Source organism: Perognathus longimembris, chromosome 6 (genome assembly GCF_023159225.1).
Source record: "Perognathus longimembris pacificus isolate PPM17 chromosome 6, ASM2315922v1, whole genome shotgun sequence".
Taxonomy (NCBI): domain Eukaryota; kingdom Metazoa; phylum Chordata; class Mammalia; order Rodentia; family Heteromyidae; genus Perognathus; species Perognathus longimembris.
The window spans coordinates 47,730,140-47,753,006 of record NC_063166.1 but is presented as its reverse complement, the minus strand read 5'-3'; the positions used below and the strand labels follow the sequence as shown (position 1 = coordinate 47,753,006).

The following is a 22,867-nucleotide window of genomic DNA, read 5'->3' as shown; positions in this document are numbered from 1 at the left end:
CTGGCCAGCCCAGAACATGCCAGCATAGAGGCTCTTTCCACAGACAGCATCTTACTCTTCCACCAGCACAAGGACTTGTTGGGCCACTGCAATTATAGAGGCTGGCACATACAGATGAAGCTGCAGCCTCTCAGCCATCAGCCTCTCTCAACAGGCAGAAAGCTGACAGGTAATTCACAACAAATATGAGGCCTCCAAATACAGACCTTGTCCTTGTGAGACCAGAAGTGGGGACACTAGTTAGTTGAGCTGCCTCAGAAAGGTCCATCCTTTCTCTCTATGCATGCTAATTACCTAGTACCCTGGGTGCCCAGGGACAGGGCTGTGCTCATGACAGCCAGCTTGGCAGTCTGAGAGCTTGTCAGTGGGGAAGGACCAGGTGACACTCCATACCAAGAGGCCACTAGGATCAGTCAGGCAACTGAGAGGCCAAACCTGTCATTCTCTCTTGAATTTGCTTCTTTCTCCAAGGCACGGACAACATCTTCCAGCTGTAGAAGTTTGGTTTTCACATCATTCTTCTCTCTCTCAGACAGGGTTTCAGCTGCTGTCTCCTCAAAGGTGGCAAGTCGCTCTGGCACAACCCCCTGAAGGTCTGGGACCTTAGGGCAAGTCAGCAAGAGGCCTGTGTTAGCAGCTTCTCCATCAAGCTGGAGCTGAGTCTCCAGGGCACCTTTACTGCCCCTGGCTGATCCTTCCTGGCCTCCTATGGAGATTGGCTCCTTGATCAAGCTGCCATCTCGCTCCTCCAAGAGCAGCTCCTGGGTGTCAGGCTGCAATGGGCTTGCTGAGGCCCTGGCAGAAGGTGCTAGCCCTTCTAGGATGGCTCCCTTGTTTACTCCACATGGCTCCACATGTGAGTTTCTTTCCAAAGGAACAGCACTGAGTGGACCTTGATGGTTGTCTTGGAGGCTGGGGCCCTCTGAGGGGCCTCTGGACATCCGAGTGGGGGCTGGGCTCTGGATGGCATACACACTGCAAGGCTGGCCAAGTGCATCCCTATCCTGGGTTTGTCCCTGGCTAGGCCAGTGTCCTACTGACACCCCCATATCTCTGTCAGCACAGAGGGCCACTTGGACCAGTGGCTGATCCCCACTATCTGGACACAGGGGTGTGGGGCTGCACAGCCTTTCTGACTCGTTGCCCACTGTAGTACCTCCATCTTTCAAGAGGGCACGCAGCACCTCTGCCTCCCGGGCAAGCCTCTCCACTTGGTCCCTGTAAGTACGTTCCAACTTTTCCTTCTCCAGAGTAAACGATCTGCATATCTGTGCCTGTTCCTCACTCATCATAGCCTGCAGCTTCAGCTGCTGCCTCCGACAACGGGCCAGGATCTCCTTCTCTCTCTCTTCCCGTCGCCCCTTCTCCAGGTCCAGCTGTGCTGCCAGCTCATTAGCTCGGCGCAAATGTGTCTGCAGCAGCTTGTCCTTCTCACACTGATGCTGCAGGGACAGGCTTTCACAGTGGGCAGCATGCTGGGCTTCCAGCCATGACAGCTTCTGACTCAGCTCATTTCCTGCCTCTCTCCTGTGGAAACATAAGTCACACACTGAATTCTGGTAGTGTGAGGCCTAGGCCCTTCTCAGGAAAGACAAGCCGCTGAGCTCCTATTCTAACCACCTAACTTCTCTTTCTTCACTAGCTTTCTGTACTTCTCCTTGCCCAGAGTTTCTATCTACTCCTAAGATGCTCCATGGAATCTACAGGGTATATGCCACCATGGGTTAGATTCCACACATAGAAGCCAGCATTTGTAACATATGGTAAATATAAGGGGGTTGTTATGTACAATAGTTCCTCTGTCCCACTGGCCACACTGAAAGTGCTCAGTAGTCAAAGGTGGATGCTGGCTGGACCATATCCATCATAACAGTCAATGAAACCCAGCCATAAGCAAAACCACCCTTGAAAAACCCTGTAAGATGGGACTGGGAATATGGCCTAGTGGTAGAGTGCTTGCCTTGCATACTTGAAGCCCTGGGTTCGATTCCTCAGCACCACATATGTAGAAAAATTCAGAAGTGGCTCTGTGGCTTGAATAGTAGAGTGCTAGCCTTGAGGGAAAAAAAAAACAAAAGGAGCCAGGGACAATGTTCAGACCCTGAATTTAAGCCCCAGGACTGGCAAAAAAAAAAAGTCCTGCAAGCTGCTGGGTTGGGACCTTTCGCAGCCCAGGGGTGTGGGATGTGTGTGTGGAAGTGAAGTGAGGATTGGGCAGAGTACCAAGTCTGGCAGGGCATGCGGTGCACTGTAGCCAGGGCAGGTAGGTCACCCTTCTGGTGGATGTGTCACCCTTTTGCACAGAGGAATAACTGGAAGCTCAGCTGGGAAGCAAACCAGGAGTGAAGAGCTAGTGCATCCAGGGCTGGGGACAGTTCAGGTGGGAGGCCAGGCACACTGTGGATGTTAAAAAGGACTCTCTCAAACCTACCATCAGCCACCTCATGGAAGTCTACAAGGAACTCCAGCTGAGTTCCATATTACACAGCCTTAGGTTTAAGAAGAATAGCTTAACACTCAAAAAAAAAAAAAAAGACTTAAACAAGAGTTCTTTGTCCTCCAGAGCAGGGACATCCAGTTTCTGTCAGTCCCCAATGGCCTGACTGGCTCCAATAGTGTCATCTTGGAGTAGAGGGCAGAAGGAGAACTTACTCTTCCTTTCTCAGCATCTCATGTTCCTGGTCATCTCCAAGTTCCCCTGGCCAAGAAGAACAGTGCCCACCTCATCTAAGTCAAGAGCAGACCCAGGTCACTGACCTGATGCTGTCATGATGATGACATGACCATGTGCTCTTAGTGTCAATATCTGACCTCACTTGCCCTGGAACAATGCCCAACTAAGCCACTGGTTCAATCCAGGCCAGTGAGAGGACTTGGTCCTGCTGGGGTGAGGGTGGCCAAATCAGGAAGTAGGAGGGGTAATCTTAGTTTTGACAGGATAACCAGTACCATATCTACAGTAGCCAGGCACCGACTGTACCAAGTCAGTCTCACAGGACATGGGCACAGGTGGCATTCCTTAGGTAACTCTGACATGATAAAATATGAAACACCACATTCAAGTTTTCCAAATAACTTTTTTCTCCTTACTACAAACATTTTAGTATTTTCAAGGCTCTCACTAACCCATATTAACTGTCAGTATCATTTTAAGGGGCTCTAAAATTTTCTCCAATGCCCCATCTGCTACTGAAACTAAAGCATGATATTAAATGGTGAAGGACATGTTGCTCTGGCTTGCCAGGAAAGCTTGAGGCAGAAGGGAAAGAACACTGAGTTCAAATTCTACACGGAGATTGTGACTCAAGTGGTAGAACACTAGCTTCGAGCAAAAGAAGCTCAAGGACAGCACTCAGGCCCAGAGTTCAAGAGCTAGGACTGGAAAAAAAAATTCTACACAGAGGAGAGCTGGGCATGGTGGTACATACTTGTAATACTAGCAACATGGAAAATGGAGTTGGGAGGATTGCAGTTTGAGACTAGGCTGGGCAGAATAAAAAAAAAAGTTAGCAGGGGGAAAAAAAGTTAGGCTAGGAATATGGCCTAGTGGTAAAGTGCTTGCCTAGCATGCATGAAGCCCTGGATTCGATTCCTCGGTACCACATAAACAGAAAAAGTCCCAAGTGGCGCTCTGGCTCAAGTGGCAGAGTGCTAGCCTTGAGCAAAAAGAAGCCAGGGAGAGTGCTCAGGCCCTGAGTTCAAGCCCCAGGACTGGAAAAAAAAAACAAAAAACCCTAACTCAAAAAAAAAAACAAAACAAAAAAAGCAACTCAAAGCCAGGTGCTGGTGGCTCATGCCTATAATCCTAGCTACTCAGGAGGCTAAGATCTGAGGATCACAGTTCAAAGCCATCTTGGGCAGGAAAAGTCCAGGAGACTCTTATATCTAATAAATTACCAAAAGAAAAAGAAAAATATCCAGAAGTGGCACTGTGGCTCAAGTGGTAGAGCTACAATAGCCTTGAGCAAAGAAGCTCAGGGACAGTGCCCAGGCCCTGAGTTCAAGCCCAAAACCACCAAAACAAAAACAAACAACAACAACAACAACAAAAACCAACCCTACAACTCAAGTATAGTGATATACACCAGTCATTTTAGCTATATAGGAATAAGAGGCAGGAGGATCATGGTCCAAGGCTGACCCCTAGGCAAAAGTGCCAGTTCCCACCTGAACAATGAATGAGGCAAAAAGGGCTGGGAGGCTGGTTCAAGTGGTAGAGCAAGATCCTGATTTCAAGCTCTATCACTACCAAAAAAAAAAAAATCACCCCAAAAACCCCAACAAGTTTCTACACAGCAAACAGCAGCATTGTCCAATAATTTAAAGAAAAGTATGGGGGTGGGAAGCAGAAGAAAATGAGGCAGGGGTAACACTGTTCAAAAAGAAATGCACTCAATACCTTATTTATGTAACTGTAACCCCTCTATACATCACCTTTACAAAATTAAGTTAAATTAAAAAATTAAGTGGAAAATAATTTATGCAACCAGTTCTTCCAACCCTGTCACTTGCCCAGAAAAAAGCCTTCCGCTTCCTTATCAGTAAAGCATTATAATCTTGAACAGTTTAACCAAACCTAATGTCAAATTTGGTTCTTTACTGAGCAGCTCTGGTATACACTGAGTCATAGCCGCTGACCTTATCTGCTGCAGCTGGTTCTGGTGCCGCATGTGCATTTCTTGCTCCAGGCGCCGGGCCAGGCTGCACAACTCCTGTGCACAGCAGTGGGCCAGCCCAGCCTTCACAGGCTCTGGACTGTGCACCTTGTCTTGAAGCTGCTCTTGCAGTCCCTGGATCACTTCCTGTGACTTTGTGTACAGGGCCTCCAGGTCTGTTTTCTGGCCTTCCAGCATGCTGACCTCAACCTGGTGAGCCTGCTTCATCTCCTTTTTTTCCTTCTCAAAGTTCTTTGTCAGAGCCTCCATTTCCCTTTCGTAGTAATTTACCTGAAGAGAGACACATAAGCAATGCTAATCAGGAAGTCCTAACAATGACCTAGTCTACCAATCAACATAGAAATATGATGCTGTCAGACAGGAGCCCTAGCCCAGACCTGATCAGACCTAGAAGCAATAGAGGAGATGGCAACGAAATTGACAGTGCCCAGTTTGGTCACATGCATCACACTATCCCTATGACTTGCAGTGACTCTGAGGCAGGTCCAGCAGGAAGTCAGGATACTTGTGGCCAAGCTGAGTTAGGTACCAGACCAGATGGAACAAGGAACACAGAGAATGTGACAAGAATTGAAATAATTAACCCCTTTAAGCCCAGTGGTTCCCCTAGGCATCCAAGAAGCCGTGACAGACTATAGATAACATGTTGGTAAGGCCATGTCACAGCTGCAAGGGGACTCAAGAACACAACTACAAGATGGAGGAGGCCTCTTTATTGAGGACATAGAAGAGTAAGTCATGGACAATGTCCCTTAAACCTCACCAGAGTCTAACAAGCAGGAAATATGACTCAGCCAGAGAGGTCAAGGACATAAAGTCACAGAGTCCTTAGGCAAATCCAAGGTCCTTTAAACAGAGAAAAGCCAGTGACTGTTGATTCCTTACAACTCATGACTACATCAGCACATCCCTATGCAGCACATAGCTCCTCCCTAGGATACATCATTCCTACATCCTGCTTCCCTTCAAAGAGAGCATGGACTTACTGTAATTGTATTTCCTTTTGTTTAATTTGAGTTAAGAGTCTCACAATTCTCCTGCTACAATTTCAAGTGTTACCACCACAGTGTTTCCTTATGATAAACAGACTTATCACCAGGCAGAGGAGGCTAAGTTTGCAAAAGTGTGACAATGGCAGCACAACAGAGCAAAGCTGCCTGGCAGATAGCCTGTGACCTCCCATTCCTCTTACCTTGGCCTCCAGCTGGATCTTGAGGTCCTGGTAATGTTCCTTCACCTGCTCCAACATTATTTCTGTTCCTATACTCACAGGAGTAGAGTCACCCACAAACAAAATGCCTACAAGCAAGAGGATATTTGGCTTACATCATGCTCAGGAGGTCCCAGGTCCCTTCTGAGGCCTCCAGACTAACATCTGGAGCTCATCAATCCTCTCACCACCCTATGACAAAGCAGCCCTTTGTGTGCACTAGGAATATGGTGTTGGCAGGAAAAATCACATTAAACTTTGAAAGTTATTCCTTAGCAATCAGAAGCTTGTCTTTACAGACTACACAAAGAATCAGAAAACTCCCTGCAAGAGGAGGGGCCTTTAGTTCACCCCCAAGTTGCCTATAAAATGGTGTATTTAAGCTGGATGTGGTGGCTAACACTGTAGTCCTGCCTACTCAGTAGGCAGAGATTGGAGACCATGGTTGGAGGCCAGCCCAGGCACAAATTGACAAGACCTCATCATAATAAAAAGCTAGACTTTGTGGCCCACACTTGTCATCTCAGCTACACGAAATGTAAATAAGAAAATTATAGTCCGGGCTGGCCTAAACCTGTATAAAAGACTCTATTTAAAGATATAACTAAAAGCAAAAAGCTCAAGGTGTAGCTCAAGTGGTACAGTGCCTGCCTAGCAAGTGCAATGTTCTCAATATCACTATAAATACATAAATAAATAAGATGGCACTCACTGTACCCTAAATTTAGCTGCTAGTGATGTCAGTACATGAGCAATCACAGCTCACTTCCAAGTGGTTTGGGGCTTCACATTTGTCTGATGCATACACAGAATGATCAGAAATACTACTACATGCACAGAATTTTTGAGCTTTATATTTTGTATTTTCTTAATAGACCAATAATATTTATTATACTAAAAATGATGTGGGTTCCTTACAGTAGTACATCTAGCACACTAGATTCTGGAAGTTTAAAGGTCCTGACAGGGGGCCTCAATAATGGCAGACTTGGTGTGGGGAAGGTTGTGTGGGGATACATGGCCTCTCCCCGGAGCCCACTCTGCACAGCTCAGGCTCCCCAGTGGACTGGGGGAGCTGACAGTCATTCCTTTCTATGAGACTGGGCTGCGTGTCACACTCAAGTGGCAATTTGTGAAAAACCCCATATATATCTGCACACCAACACCTCTGTCCTTCCTGTCACATGGAGCGTGCCAAGGGCAATCTCTCATTTCTTGGGCTACCAGAGCTGTGGATCTGGTGGTCCTCTAACTCCAGTGAAGGAGCCTGAAGGTGAGGGGGCTGCCTCAGTGGATCTCACATACAGAGATATACCCATTAGATTCCCCTTAGATGTCCCCATGTTGGCTCTTTAGGATATATATATATATATATATGTGTGTGTGTGTGTGTGTGTGTGTGTGTGTGTGTGTGTGTGTGTGTGTGTGTGTGTGCGCTTTACTATTTTCTTAAGCAGCTATAGGGCAACATGTGAACACCACAACATGCTCTTGGAATTACAGAGGGGAGCACAGTGTTCTCTGAGTGGTTAGAGCCATTTCATATGACTGAGGAGGTTGTTATGACTGGTGGGTTACCATGGACTCACTGGCAGCAGAGGGATGGGAGCCCCATGGAATAAACAAGGCCCAAATAACTGCTCCAGTGACTGCCTGGCAGAACCAACAGGAAAGAGACTCTACAAGTACATGCCATTCCCTGGCCTCCAAAAAGATCACTGCAAACCTCAAGGACGCCCTATTCTCTAGAAGCCAGGACATAGTCCCCAACAGAGGCCCCCTTAGCATTTGAAGCTTATCCCAACTACATCAGCTAAGAAGGTAGGAGCCTCAAGTAAGATCTCTCTGAGCCCAGGCAGATGAGGCAGGAGGGTTACTTTAGTGGTTACTGACCTCTATCCACTTGTAGCCACCCTCTCTAAGTGTCCCTCCAGGGTTCGTCCCTGCTGTCTGTGATGTCTCACTGGATCCATCATATGATGATCCATATCAACAAAACTTTTATCCCTGTATCCAAGTGGCAAAACCCTCCACCCTCCTCCACTGATCTCTAGTCTCTATGATGCTGTGTCAGTGTCCAGCCTTAGGACCATCTCCATGGAGCGCCACCCACCCCAGCAAGGGCTGGGTCCTACCTGCTGGTCCACGTCCAGGAAGCCGCCTTCCACGGATGCTTGAGTCCCCTGATGGGCTGGGTCGGCTCTCATGCAACTGTGCCTGAAGTCCTTCCAGCTTGGATTGCAGCTCATCATTGTGGTCTTGTAGGTCCTACATGGGCAGTTAGATACCTCCTCCAGCTACTGCAGCCACTCAGCCCAGAAATGACAAACCCAGAACCAGCCCCATCTGCAGGAAGCATCCTCTATGTACTAAACACACTCTGAGGTCGGCAGGTATTGATTGTATTCCTTGCCTATAACAGCCTGGATTTTAAGTCCCTAACTATGAAGTGGGCTAAGTACAAGTAGGGGGCAGTTCTTGACTTTCTCATGCACTAAATCATTTCCTACATGGGGAAGGACTTAAGGAAAAGAGTAGATTCTGAAGTAAAATGTGTAAAGTACAGACAATCATCAATATCTGACTCTACTGGTGCTGTTTAAAGCCACAATTGTGCTGCTATGAGGTGTGACCTTCTGTTTTATGTGCTGAGCTATATTTTGGGATCCTTTCTTCAGCAACTGTGGAACTGCAAAGGGCTCTGCAGCCATAGCTATTAGCTACTTGCTTTAGATCAAATGCCACAAAGTGGAGATACACATGGCAAAGAGATGCCTGATGTGGTAGAGGCTGCACAGGCAGCAGGAAGTGGGCGAGGGGAGAGAGAGTGTACAGGCAGAGGTAGAAGCTTCAAAGGAAGGGTCTACATTAATGGCTGATACCATTTTGTCAGCACTTAAGTGAAGTTATGTCTGGAGAAGCCAGCTCAGGTACTTTCTTATTAAAGGAATGAAAAAAGGAGTTTATAGCCCTGAAGACTCTGAAGAAGAATGGCAACATGATCACTCCTGCTGTGGGTCTATGCCCCCAATTTTAGGTCCCAAGCAAAGCTGTGATGGTTCTAACCCAGAGATAAGTAGAAAATGCGACATGCCTTTGAAGGACAAAGTTCCCCCACTTCTCTAGGATGAGCCCTCTGAGGGAAGCTGGCTACCATGCTGAGAGCAAGTCTGAACTGAGCTGTGTAGAGAAGATCAAAGGCCAACATGGCATACACACAAGACAGCAACTCCCTCTCTGGTTTTGAGTTTCTTTTTGATCCTTATAGTCTCTCTGGACAATTTTTTCTTTGGTACTAGAGCTTGAACTCAGGGCTTCATGCTCTTGCTCAGCTTTTTTGCTCATGGCTAGTACTCTATTACTTGAGCCACACTTCTAGTTCAGTATTTTGCTGCATAATTAGAGACAGAATCTCATGGACTTTTCTGGCTAGACTGGCTTCAAACTATGATCCTCCAGGTCTTGGCCTCCTTAGTAGCTAAGATTGCAGGTGTGAACCACCGATACTTGGCTGGACAACTCTTGTTGGACAAACCTACTTCTTGGAACTAGTTCTCGAGGCCAATGGGCCTGCCAGATGCATCAAGTCTCCTAAGGAGAAGGTGCCTCTCCTCAGCACTTCCAGGCTGTGGGGAGAAAGGACAGGCTCTGAAGATCATGAAGAGGTACTCACTCACTGTACTGCTGAGAATATGCATGTTTCTCCCAAGGAGGGAGAGGTTCTGTTCTGAGAGAAAGCAGTCCAGGACAGGCTGCTGGGCCAGCCTTTGGAACAGGTACTGTTTCGTTGCTAACTGGTCCTGCCCATCACAACACTTTTAGCCTCACATGGTTCATCTGGCCCCAAGCGGTCTAATACAGGGTTGTATGCTATGTGGGCTGTTGAGTTCCTGAAGCCTAAATATATACCTGATTTCAAAGGCTTTCTCCAAAAAAAAGGATATAAACTATCTCAATTATTTATTTACAATGATTGTGTTAAAGTAATATTGCTGATATATTGGACTAAATAAAATACACTACCATCACCTATATTACATTTTTACTTAAAAATGTTAATATGTCCACGGGACAACTTGAAACTACATGCCTCCATGATGAGGGAGCTCATATCATGAATGGACTAGTCAATGCCAGCCTGTAAGGCTACATCCACAGAATCATTTCTACACAATGTTATGGCTCAAGTGGCATTTTGAGAGCAGTTCCAGGAAGCCAAGGCTCTCAGATGACATGAATAGTTAGGCTAGGGATGATTGGTGAAGGTAGTGGCTGTCTCCATGGAGGCAGCTGGCAGGGGTAAGAGAGCAGGGATCCTATTATGCACAATACACATTTTTATTTTTTGGTGCATGTAGGTACTGGGCCTTAAATCCACAACTTCATGTTCTTCCTCAACTTTTTAGCTTAAGTCTGGCACTCTACCACTTGAGCCACAGCTCAAACTGGTTACCTGGAGGTAAGAGTCTTTCAGATTTGTCTAACTGGACTGGTGTTGAACCTTAAGGCTCAGATCTCAGCCTCTTGAGTAGCTAGGATTATAGGTGTGAGCCACCAATGCCAATTGATAGTGCACATTTATTTGAGTGGCTTAACGACCCTTGACGATTTTTTTTTTTTTGAGGGAAAGGGAAGTCTGGTTACCAGACAGAAGCGAGCTCACAAAGGAAATCAGGGATGGGAATAATATTCAACAGCACCATCAAGAAGCAGTTCTAGGAGATGTGAGAGGAGGGTAGAGCCTTCAGGCTGGCTATTAGGACAAGGTGGGCTAAACACGCACATGGAGGCTATTAGACAGCAGGAAGAATTGGGTATCTGTTAGGACCCTGTGTATAAGTACTTAAAGGGAAAATCAATTTTGAGTTTTCTGATAGACGGCATGCTATTCCATGGCAGCAGTGAAACAGGAACCATAAGGACTCTTTCAAGAGGGTCTGATTGACATTTCAGAATTCCCATTAACAAAAACAACTCATTAAACAGGACTGAGATTAATGGCTGAAAGAGGCAACACTAAAGTGATCGTTACATAGAAAGGGAATTTGGCATCAAGGAAAAGCATGGTATCCTTGCTAACAAACACTCTTATTACAAAATACAAGGAACCCCCTGAGTTATGACTTTGGGAAGATGGGGAGATGCACAGTGGGGGAAAGCACCAGGGTTGCCTACCTTCTGTATTTGAAGACTGAAGGGAAAAAAGGCCCTCTGGCAAGAAGCAGTGAAGTCCAAAAGCAATATACTCATCAAGCATGTTATTCTCTAAAATCATTCCCTCATGAAAGGAACCAAGACTCCTTGGAGAAATTGAAGATTCCAGAGTGAGTACAGGCACACTATAAGGTAAGCTTGAGTATGGTGCTTTGTCAGGAAGAGGGAACAAAACCAAGTAATAACAAAAATAATGATGTCATGTCACAAGGACATGGTTAATGGGCAGAAGCAAGCTCACAAAGGAAAGAATGAGGTTCAACTGCCAACATCAGGAGGCAGTTTTTGGAAGTTTGAGACTGTCATTGGCCAAATCCTGTACAATTAGAGTGACAAAATTATTAAGCTCTCCAACAGGATTCAGGATATGACAAGGACACCTGCACATTCATGTTTATCACTGCACAGTTCACAGCAGCCAAGATATGGAAACAACCCAGATGCTCCACTACAGATGAATGGATCCAAAAAATGTGGTACCTATATACAATGGAATTCTACACAGCAATTAGAAATGATAAAATAATTGCATTCACAGGAAAATGGATGGTCCTTGAACAAATAATGTTGAGCGAAACAAACAAGCCTAGAACATAGAGAACAATGGTGCATGGTCTCCCTGTGGATGTTAGAAATAAATAACAAAGAGACACAACAAAGAAAGTGGGACCCAAAGTACCATTTCACAGGGAGATTAAAAAAAAAAGAAAGGATCAGCCTTGGGAGAAAAAAGGCACCCAAAAGTAAAACACAACCACTAATTCACATGTACATAAAATCATAAGTACATAATTTAATATCCAGGCTGTGAAGAACACCAAAGATAAGGAAGCAAAAGACTTCTTTGTAACTAATCTTAGAGAAACTAAAGGACCCTATGCCCTTTACTTCACACAAGATGTACACAGGTGCATATCTGAAAGAAGCTGGGAGGAGGATACAGAATGAATGGAAAATGGGGGGGAGGGAATACAGTAGAAAGGGCCCAACAGCTGCAAGGGGCACTGATGAGAACAAATGAAGCAGCTCAAGGGTAGCAGGGAGGAGGGAAAAATTAGAGAAAAAGAAGGAACAGAGTACACTAAGCAAAAGAAAAAGAGATATATATGTATATATCCCCTAATCTGGAAGGAACTGTTTTACAATTAATAACCATAGAGAATATAAGCATTGTAGACTAGAGCAACAATGTAGATTAAAGGTAAGACTCTTTTGTTTGATTTAAAAAAATAATGAAGAAAGCTAGGGGAGTGGGGTGAGGGATGCAGGGAGGGAAGGAGGAAGAAAAATGAGGACGGGGATAACAGATATGACAAGAAATATATGTGTATTCACTACCTTAAGCATGTAACTGTAACCCCTATGTGTATCATCTTGACAATTAAAAAAAATTACTAAGCCCTCTAATGAATTAGGCACCATTGGGGCTAAAGGTGTAGCCTAATGGTACAATACTCACTTAGAATGTGTAAGGCCTGCATCTGATCCCCAGCACCACAGAAAAAGAAAAACAAACAATTCTAGTCAGGCCCCGGTGGCTCACACCTATAACCCTAGCTACTCAGGAGGCTGAGCTCTGAGAACAGAGGTTCAAAGCCAGTCTATGCAAGAAAGTCCATTGTTGGGGATTATTATGGCCTGGGAAAGGCTGCCCTTCCACCAGCCTTGGGACAATGGAAGTCCCTCCCACCTTCTGGCCTCCACCCCTTGGGAGGTGAACACGTGCGTGCCACCATGATGGGGTTGTCCCGCCCACAAAGGAAGTTTCATGATGTCACTTGATGGACATGCTCCCTAGCCTATGACTGGCCCTTTGGCCAGCCCCCTTTTCTTTCCCGCCATTACTTCTATATAAGTGCCCTTCCATATTAAAGTCTTTGAGACGCTTCCCACCACCGCAGCGTGTCCCTGATGCCTTCCTTTTCGCCTCCGCCCTCGGTAACATGTGGGGGGACTGGGGGGAGGGGAAGCTTCAGCAACCTGTCCTCAACTTAGCGCTTGCCCATGTGAGCACGCCTTTGGCCTTCCGCTGGCGGAGGGCCAGGCTGAGTGCTCTTTCATAGAGTTTGTGGTTACCATTCTCCCCGTGGGGGGAGAAAGGGATCGTCCAGATCCCACAGTCCATGAGACTCTTATCTCCAATTAACCACCAAAAAACCAGAAGTGGTGCTGTGGCTCAAGTGGTAGAGCTCTAGCCTTGAGCAGAAGAGCTCAGGTACAGTGCCCAGGCCCAGAGTTCAAGCCCCATGACAAAAAAAAAAAAAAAAATTCTATAGGTAAACCACTGGGAAAAATAGGAATTAATATGTTCATACAAACTATTAATAGACAGATATAGATTGATAGATAGACCCATAATAGATAAATAGACCTGTCTTCTTTTAATTTAAATTTTATTGTGATTTAAGGTGATTTACAAAGGGTTACAGTTATGTAAGTCAGGTAATAAGTACATTTCTTTTTGAACAGTGTCACCCCCTCCCTCATTTTTTCCCACTTTCTCCCCTCCCAAGGTCCTCCCCAAGTGTCTAGTGAGTATCAGTGTTGAATTGGTTCACCTTTTTAGACCTCTAGCTTTTTTTTTGTTATATAAATTAACCCATTTACTACAGAGATAAATTCAGATAGTAGAGCTTTAGACCTCTATCTTTTTTTCTTTTTCTTTTCTTTTTTGCCAGTCCTGGGGCTTGGACTCAGGGCCTGAGCACTGTCCCTGGCTTCTCTTTTTTTGCTTGAGGCTAGCACTCTACCACTTAAGCCACAGCGTCACTTCTGGCTTTTTCTGTATATGTGGTGTTGAGGAATCGAACCAAGGGCTTCATGTATACGAGACAAGCACTCTACCACTAGGCCATATTCCCAGTCCAGACCTTTATCTTATAGTAAAATACCAACAGCAGATGTGGAGGGATGCTGGGATTGGGACTATCCACCATTTTGCAACTAGCATAGTAAAGACTAAACTGGGTAAGAATCACTGACAGATGCTAAGTGAAAGAAATTTTTGGTGAAGAGCAGGCCTTTGCATGGCCTTTAAGTATCTCCTTGATGACTGCTTACTAGTTTTAAGAGAGAAAAAAAGCAACCATTACACACTGGGAATATCAGGCAATACCTCACATCTACAACACTGCTGACTGACCTACCATTCCAGCTGAGGACACAACAAAGGCTTCACAATACTGTACTACATATAATATAGCATACATCTCAAAATAATATAGTAAAATAACATGCTACATACCAGGAAGGAGGAGCTAGTTTCACAGCACACAGAAATGTTTGAGGAGGTAGAAATGCTAACCATCGAATTTAATCATTATTCACTGAATGCTTGGACTGATTACTGTACTACACTCTATAAATATTCACTTATTGAATGTTAATAATGTTTCCATGGAAAATTAGAAATGAGAGGATTATGTTCATCAAAAATGTCCTAAAAGACAAAGTCTTCTGAGAATGTTCCACAGTAAAGAATGTTGAAGCATGTGGTAGTAGCAAATAGGTAATGAGGATCAGGAGGTTGAGGCCAGCCTAGGCTACACAGTTTCTTTTGGATTGGAGGTGTTAGCTCAAGTAGAGCACCTGCCTAGTAGGCTCAAGGTCCTGAGCTCAAACTCCAATACTGCCAAAAAGAAAAAAAAGAAGTCTGAAGGGATAGGACAGTGATCCCTAATTTCAGGCTGATTTCTATTCTGGAGGGGAAATATTCCCAGGATAGTTAGATTAGCTAGGAAAACAGAACACAGACAGCAGGCTGACCAGTGTTTATTAGGGTTAATTCATGAAGCTGATAATACAGTGACAGCAAAGAACATTCATATTTAGTAGCTTAAGAGACTGACTCCTAGAAAACAGAGACCTATTGTGTAGCTTTTGCAAAATTCTACAGGGGAAATTCTTCTACCATAGTCTATTTAAAGCTATCAAAGTTTTAAGCAACTGAGTTCCTGAATATTTAACAAGTTGGCTCTCATGCACTACAGGGTAACGAGGAGTCTGCACAGGACTTAGGAGCAACTGTCATGGCACATGTAGCTTGTACGCAGATGGGTCAGAAGTAACTGCACATATATCCATATCTATATGACCATAAGCATAGTTCATGATGACTGTTAACCACTGAATCTGGATGAAAGTATATGGGCAACCACACTATTTTAATGTTTAGACTTAAGTTTGGAATTATTTTTAAATTAAAAGTTTTGAAAATAAGGTTGGAGGTGGGCTCAGGGTACCATGCTCAGGGCTCGGGGCCCCTAGTAAGTGAAAGATCAGATCCCCAGTATTGGAAGCAAAAACAAAAAAAGTTTAAGAAGTACTCTAAATGTTATTTTGGAAATAGCCAAAACAATCTCAAAAACAGACAAGGGGGACTGGGGCTAGTGGTAGAGTACTTGCCTTGTATATATGAAGCCCTGAGTTCGAATCCTCAGCACCACACATATAGAAAAATTCAGAAGTGGTGCTGTGGCTCAAGTGGTAGAGTGCTACCTAGCCTTGAGCAAAAAGAAGCCAGGGACAGTGCTCAGGCCCTGAGTTCAAGCCCCAGGACTGGTAAAAAAAAAAGATAAGACATTTTTCAGATAAGCAAAAACTGAGGAAACTTGATCCAACCAGAATTTCATTAAAGGAACTTCCTTCCAAAGTAAAAACATGGTCCAATTGGACAGGCATAAGATATCAACAGGAATGGTAAACCTTCAATGGTGACAGGCTGAAAACTATGCAAAGTCAGCAAGTTGTAACTGTACCTGAGGAGGAGGAGGGGGTGGGAGTGGAGGGGGAAGGGGGAGGGGGGGAGAGAAAAAGAGAGAAGGAAGGGAGGGGGAGGAGGAGGAGGGGGGGAGAGGAGGAGGAGGAGGAGGAGGAGGAGGAGGAGGAGGAGCATTTAGTTGGGGTACAGAAGTACCTGTCTATTATCTCAATTACTTAAGAGGTCGGTTGTGGGAAATCTTAAGTGTGAGGCCAGACTGGGAAAAAGTTATTGAAACCTTATTTCAAAAATAAAATATAAACAAAAGAGCTGGGGATGTGGCTTAAATGATAGACTTTTGACTAGCAAGTGTGAGGTCCTGGGGGAACCTTAGATTGCTTGTAAAATCTAGTACATTAGAGGTACATGTTAATTGATGGTATTTTCGAGATTATAAGTCTCCTCAACAAGTTCAAAGGAAGGAAAAAATTCAGCATTTTCTGTGATCCTAGAATAAAGTGGTCTAGCATGGTCTACCTGCATACCCCAACATGCCCTAACATATCAGTACAGAGGGAGAATACCATGGCTGTCCACACAGGGATTTCAAGAGTCAAAAGGTAGAGTGACAAAAAGAGGATGGCAACACGGCAACAAGGCTCAAGCATGAAGTCAGAGGGCACCAGAAGTGGTGGATACAGCCCACTCAGAACCACAGTTCAGGCTCACCTTCATCCTCTGGGCTAGCTGGAGCAATAGGCAATGGGAACAAAGGAAATGTCTATTTAAACTGGAAGGACATCACTAAAAATCATCTAATATTTGGGTACTAGTGGCTCATGCCTATAATCCTAGAGACTCAGGAGGCTGAGTTCTGAGGATCATGGTTTGAAGCCAGGCCAAGCAGTTAAGTCCATGAGACTCTTACCTCCAATTAACCACCAAAGTGGCGCTGTGGCCAAGTAACAGAGTACCAGCCTTGAGCAAAAAGGCTCAGGGACAGCACCCAGGCCCTAAATTCAAGCCCTGGTACAGAGAGAGAGAAGAGAAGAGAGAGAGGAAAAGGCAAAGAGAGAGGAGAGAGGAAGGAAGGAAGGCAGGAAGGAAGGAAAGAAGGAAGATAGGAAGGGACAGAAGGAGGGAGAGAGGAAGGGAAGGAGGGAGAGAAAAAGAGGGAAAAAGAAAGAAAAAGAGAGGGAGGGAAGTTGGAGGGAAAGGGAAGGAAGAAGGAGGGAAGGAGAGACAAAGGAGAGAGGGAAAGATAGAAAAGGGAGGAGAGGGAGGAAGGGAGGGAGGGAGGGGAAGGAAGGGAAGAAGGGAGGAAGGGAGGAAGGGAGGAAGGGAGGAAGGGAGGAAGGGAGGAAGGGAGGAAGGGAGGGAGGGAGGGAAAGATTCAACTAGTAGCAAACTCTTAGAACCAAATAATGTTTTATCTGTTTACTCAGCCATAGGGCACTTGATACATGTTCTCTCCAAAGTATTTGCTCGTGTGCGCGCGTTTCAGTACTGGAGCTTGAATTCAGGGCCTTGAGCACTCTCTTGGTTTATTTCCCACATGGCTAGCACTCTACTTGAGCCATGCCTCTAGTCTGGCATTATTGCTGGCTAATTGGAGATAAGAGCCTCAAAGATTTTTCTGCCTGGACTGGTTTTGAACCACAATCCTCAGATCTCAGCTTCCTGATTATCTAGGATTACAGGCATGAGACACCAGTATTTGGCTTCAATTTTCACATCATGTAAAATTACTTCAATTCTTGGTGCCTTTATTTGTGACCATAATAGTACCAGATTTCAAGATTGTAGTGGTCTGGAGAAAAACCTTCACAGAAAGACTTGGATGGACACAACCAGCTGTTTACTACATTTTCACAGAAGATACTTTGGACCCAGGAGCCACATTTTCAGATAGGTACAAATAATATTGCTCAACCTTATCATAATTTTTACTATAGAAAATTTGAAGGAAAAAATAAATGACTAAGCCAGGTGCCAGTGGCTCACTCCTATAATCCTAGCTATTCAAGAGGCTGAGATCTGAGGATACTAGTTTGAAGCCAGCCTGAACAGAAAAGTCTGTGAGACTCTTGACCCTAATAAACTACCCAGAAAAAGCCAGAAATGGCACTGTGGTTCAAGTAGTAGAGTGCTAACCTTGAACACAAAGAGGCTCAGGGACAGCACCCAGGCCCTAAGTTCAAGCCCCAGGACCAACAAATAAATAAATAATGACTAAAGAGTAAAATTTGTTGATCTCAGATTTTTCTCACCTTTGTCAATGGAGTTTATTACACAGGGGTTTTTTTTGGTTTTCGTTTATGCTGGTGGAGATGAAACCCAGTCCCTTGAACATGCTAAATATGATCTCTACTACTGAGCTACACCTCCAGTCCCTATATAGTTTGAATGGCCATAATCTGAGGATTCTTATTATTTAATATCTTTGGCCATTCAGCAATGTTGCCTATGTAAGATTTCATTTCTAGAATCATCACTTCCATGTTATTTTCAAGGCTATGCAGGATTCTATATAAAATAATCAGGACAAATCTCACCATTTCAATATTGAGCATTTGGTTGTTTTTTCACTTTCTATTATTCTACCAGTTTCAATGTGACCTTCTTAGTGTCACGGGTATGAGAGGGGCAAGTGGGCGATGATTGGAGCTTTCTTTTGAGACTGTGGACTTGCTAGGTTGCCCAGAACTACTAGGCCAAAGTGATTCTCCTTCCTCACACTCTAGTAAGTGGGACTAGAGACTCACACCCTAGCACCTTAATTCAATTTAACCACAAATATATTTGTATATGTAAAGATTGCTTGTCATAAGTTATACATAAATTAACTTTTGGTAAATTACATACTAAGAGCTAATAAGGAAATTAACTTTTGGTAAATTAAATACTAACCAAGAGCTAATAAGAAACAATATGATAAATTACTGTGTAAATCAGAACCTTTCTGTACTGTTAATTAACCCAACTCAATTCTTATTTGCTTTTGTGGGTTTTCTGTTTTGTTTTTTAAAGTAAACTAAAATTTCTTCAAAAGAACTGATCTGAAAAGAAACTAAGGAATTCTGGGATACAACACAACTCAGTAATGCCCATGTGGGGCTGAGTACAGCCTTGTGAGAAGCTCTGCTTTGAGAAGATGCTTCTGCTGCCTGTCTCTTATTTGATCACATGAAGACAAAGAATTCAGCCCACCATGAGAGAAAAGAGCTGTGGCCTTGCACACTGCTACATGAATCTGAGCCGGATAGACCCTGCCAACCAACAGTGCTGGCTCTGCCTCGAAGGCACCCCTTTCTACCACTGCTGCAGAGTGACTGGGGCTCGGGTATCTGAGGGGTCTGTGCACCAATGACAAACACAAGGGCCCTCAGTGTTGTACTGCAGGATACAGGACTGCTCTGGATGGCTAAGTTGGCTGGGGAGGGCACATACCCGGCATTTGAGTTCGTATTCCTTTAGGACTGCTGCAAACCGCTCCTCCTGGGCCAGGAGCTCTGTGCTCTGTGGCTCCAGCTAAAAGTCAGAAAGGTAGGCAAATAAGCATGTGTACAGCCCTGGGTTCAAAGCTCAGCAGACAAGCAGAACAGGCAATGATGGGCAGAGCCTCAGGCCAGGTACAGCCCTCCCACCCCCCAGCTCTGAGAACCTGACTGGCTCCTTCCCATAGGCTGTGCATTTCCAGGTACAAACTCCCACACTCTTTTCCTCCTCTTCTTCCTCCAAATGTATAAGAAGCCTCTGCTCTCCTCTTGGGACAGGTAAAGCCATGTGGGAATTTCTTCATAACAGAGCTCTGGCCTCCCTCATTGCTCTCACTCCTAGAAAAAGGACTGAAGCCTGATTTGACAGCCCTAGTGTGCCACTAAAGAGCCTGCTAAGTGCTAGTCATAGCTGACAGATGGTACTTCACATTGCCTTGAAGGCACAAAAGGCAAGGTCACCATGTTAATTTCCATCTAGTCTCAAATCCCAGTGCAAGTAACTAAATTCAGTCATGCACATATTTTTCAAGATTTTTTCAAGCCCCAAACCAAAAGAATGACTTGCCTTATCCTTCAATACAAACTCCAGGTCATTCTGCAGTTTCAGGATCAGCTTCTCTGAATCTGAAAGCTTTTCCACTACTTCCACGATCTCCTTCTGTAATCGACTGTTTTCCTAAGATACAGGCACATAAAGCAAAGGAAGGAGTTACTGGCAGGTCTTGGTATCACTTCTCTTAAGTTAAAGGCTTGTTCCTAGTAGCATTCATAATCAAGGAAAAACCCTCAAAAGGCAAGGCCTTTGTGCCACATAGGCAAGACTATGCCACCATGGAGCATGCCTCCAAGAGAGACAGGCCCAGTCCCCACCAAAGCTCATGGCTTCCCCATTGTGTCCACTTTTCTCCCAACTCCATGCTCAGTAAGACCATGAATATCATTTGCAAGCTGCTATCTCTGAAGTATTTGAAATAGCAGCAGTATGGCTAAAGTCCAGCAAGGAACTTAAGAGGAGAGGTCTGTAGACACTGGAGAACTGGTCAAAAGGACAAGATTGGTGGATGGCTTGGGTCACGTTCAGCCCTCCTCCCAGAGAAAGCAGAGACTGAAGGGAACCAGGACAGATATAGAAGAGGCTACATGGCCTTAAGTTAGAAAAGAAGAAAGAGCTGGGTACAGCATAGGTACAGGCACATAGGTGAGTGCCTCTATCTCAACTGTCCATGCAGTCAAGACATCTCATTGCAATCAAGTACAGGATAAGTATGGGGCATGGGACGTGAACCAAAGCCCATAGAAGCCATGTCTCTCCAGGCCACAATCCTGGAGTCTGGCAGGCTATGTCTGTAGGTATGCCTAGATTCTAGGATGCAGCCATGCTGTCTATGGTGGCTGGTCCTCCCTGCATTCAGGTCAGATAGGCCCAGAGTAGAATGAGAGCCAGAGGAAGGAGTAAAAGTGATTTCCTTGAAAGACTAGATCACTTGCTCTGGCAGAGCCTGTAACATCATTTTGTTCTTCCAACCATTTCTGTCTAAACAAGGTACCCCCAGAGATGGAGCTCCACCTACCTTCAGAGACAAAGTCAGCTTCTCTCGGAGGGTGACCTCTTCAGCCCGCAGGCGGTTCACATCCTGCTCCAGCACAGACCTCTGCCTGCGGGCCTGTTCCCAGAACAGCTCCCTCTCCATCTCCACCTCAGATCGCAGTAGGCTCAGCCTTCCCCTGTACTCCTGCTCCAGATGTCTGAAACACAGCACACAACCCACACTGGGGCTCCTACAGGTACCACCTGCCTTCCCAAGACCCCTCCCCTTTCAGAATCCCCCTGCCCTCAGCCCTAGTCTGACTACCTTGGACTCTATCATCCTATTTGGAAGATAGATTGACTTTCAGCAAGTGAACTGCCCATGCTAGAAGGAGTGCAGACCTGGTGGTGGGTGTTCCTCCCTCACAAGCTTCCAGATGTAACCTCTAGACAAGGGATGCTGGTAAGTCAAATATCAAACACCAGAAGCTTTCTCATATCCCTGGGGCAAGTAAATACATAGAATTCCCTGGGATGGGTCCTACTGATGCTCAGCCTTCCACCTACTGTTCTTGCACTTCACATACAGGGCTCCACAGTAGCCTGTGACAAAGGCCTTTTTTACACCAGATGCACATAAAAGTCAACATCCCTCCTCAGAAAATAGGCCAAAAATAGAGTATGGACAGTAAATTCCCCAAATCAGAGGGAGAGCACGGGGCATCTCCCCCTCAGACTCTGCATTCATCTTTAGCAACAACTTTTTCTCTCATGGAAAAACAAGGTCAAATCTTAGTCTTATCACTGAAACAGCTGCTTCACAGACTTCTCATACTAACTCTATCTTGATTGCAGAGAAGTGAGTCTCTTACTTCAGCAGGAGCTTTGGCAGAGCCAGGATCAAACATAAGAGAAGATACAGGGTCATTTTTCAGTTTACAGAGCCCAGACTTTTAATCTCAGCTCACAACTTTAAAGAAGCAATACCCAAAGGGGAAGAAATCAAAGGATACAAGGCAGCTGTTACTTAGGGGGAAATACTACAAATGTGACTACTTGAATACTCCATAAACATTTGGAGTGGTCTTAAATTACTATTCTTGCCAGGAGCTGGTGGCTCATGCCTATAATCCTAACTTCTACAGAGGCTGTTCTGAGGATAACAGTTTGAAGCCAGTTCAGGCAAGAAAGTCTGAGATTCTTTTCTCCAATTAATCACAGAAAAGTCCAGAAGTGGCATTCCGGCTCAAGTGGTAGAGTGATAGCCTTGAGCAAAAGGAGCCCAGGGACAGTGCTTAGGCCCAGAGTTCAAGGACCATGACTGGCAAAATAAAAATAAAAATTAAATAAATACTATTCTGTCTCTGTCTCTCTGTCTTTCTCTCTCTGTCTCCCTGTCTCTCTCTGTCTCTCTGTCTCTCTCTCTCTCTGTGTGTGTGTGTGTGTGTGTGTGTGTGTGTGTGTGTGTGTGTCTTGGGGCTTGAACTCAAGGCCTGGGCACTATTTCTGAGCTTTTTAGTTCAAAGATAGCACTCTACCACTTGAGCCACAGCTCCACTTCTGGCTTTCCATTGTTGTTGTTTGGTAGATAATTAGAGATAAGAGTCTCAAGAACTGGGCTGGGAATATGACCTAGTGGCAAGAGTGTTTGCCTCATATACATGAGGCCCTGGGTTCGATTCCCCAGCACCATGTATATAGGAAATGGCCAGAAGTGGCGCTGTGGCTCAAGTGGCAGAGTGCTAGCCTTGAGCCAAAAGAAGCCAGGGACAGTGCTCAGACCATGAGTCCAAGGCCCAGGACTGGCAAAAAAAAAACAAAACAAAACAACAACAAAAAAAAGAGTTTCATGAACTTTCCTGCCCAAGCTGGCATTGAACCATGACACTCACATCTTAGCCTGCTGAATAGCTAGGATTATAGGCATAAGCCACCAGCGGCTTATCAAAGCTTTATTCTTGCATTATATTATATTATACTATATTATATTATATTATATTATACTATATTATATTATAATATATTATATTTGATTCTATC

General features: G+C 44.9%; 1 protein-coding gene across 5 annotated transcripts in view; it reads right to left on the bottom strand.

The window, feature by feature from the left end:
* Nucleotides 1-22,867, bottom strand: part of Ninl (ninein like) — a 111,276-nt gene that overhangs the window by 21,676 nt on the left and 66,733 nt on the right. For all 5 annotated transcript variants that reach the window (XM_048348676.1, XM_048348677.1, XM_048348675.1 and 2 more), the window contains 7 exons: nucleotides 20,871-21,045; nucleotides 19,865-19,975; nucleotides 19,250-19,330; nucleotides 8,022-8,154; nucleotides 5,869-5,975; nucleotides 4,639-4,946; nucleotides 436-1,527 (listed from right to left, as the gene is read on the bottom strand). In XM_048348676.1, coding sequence (XP_048204633.1) covers nucleotides 436-1,527; nucleotides 4,639-4,946; nucleotides 5,869-5,975; nucleotides 8,022-8,154; nucleotides 19,250-19,330; nucleotides 19,865-19,975; nucleotides 20,871-21,045 — 2,007 coding nt within the window. The remainder of the gene's footprint in view (nucleotides 1-435; nucleotides 1,528-4,638; nucleotides 4,947-5,868; nucleotides 5,976-8,021; nucleotides 8,155-19,249; nucleotides 19,331-19,864; nucleotides 19,976-20,870; nucleotides 21,046-22,867) is intronic.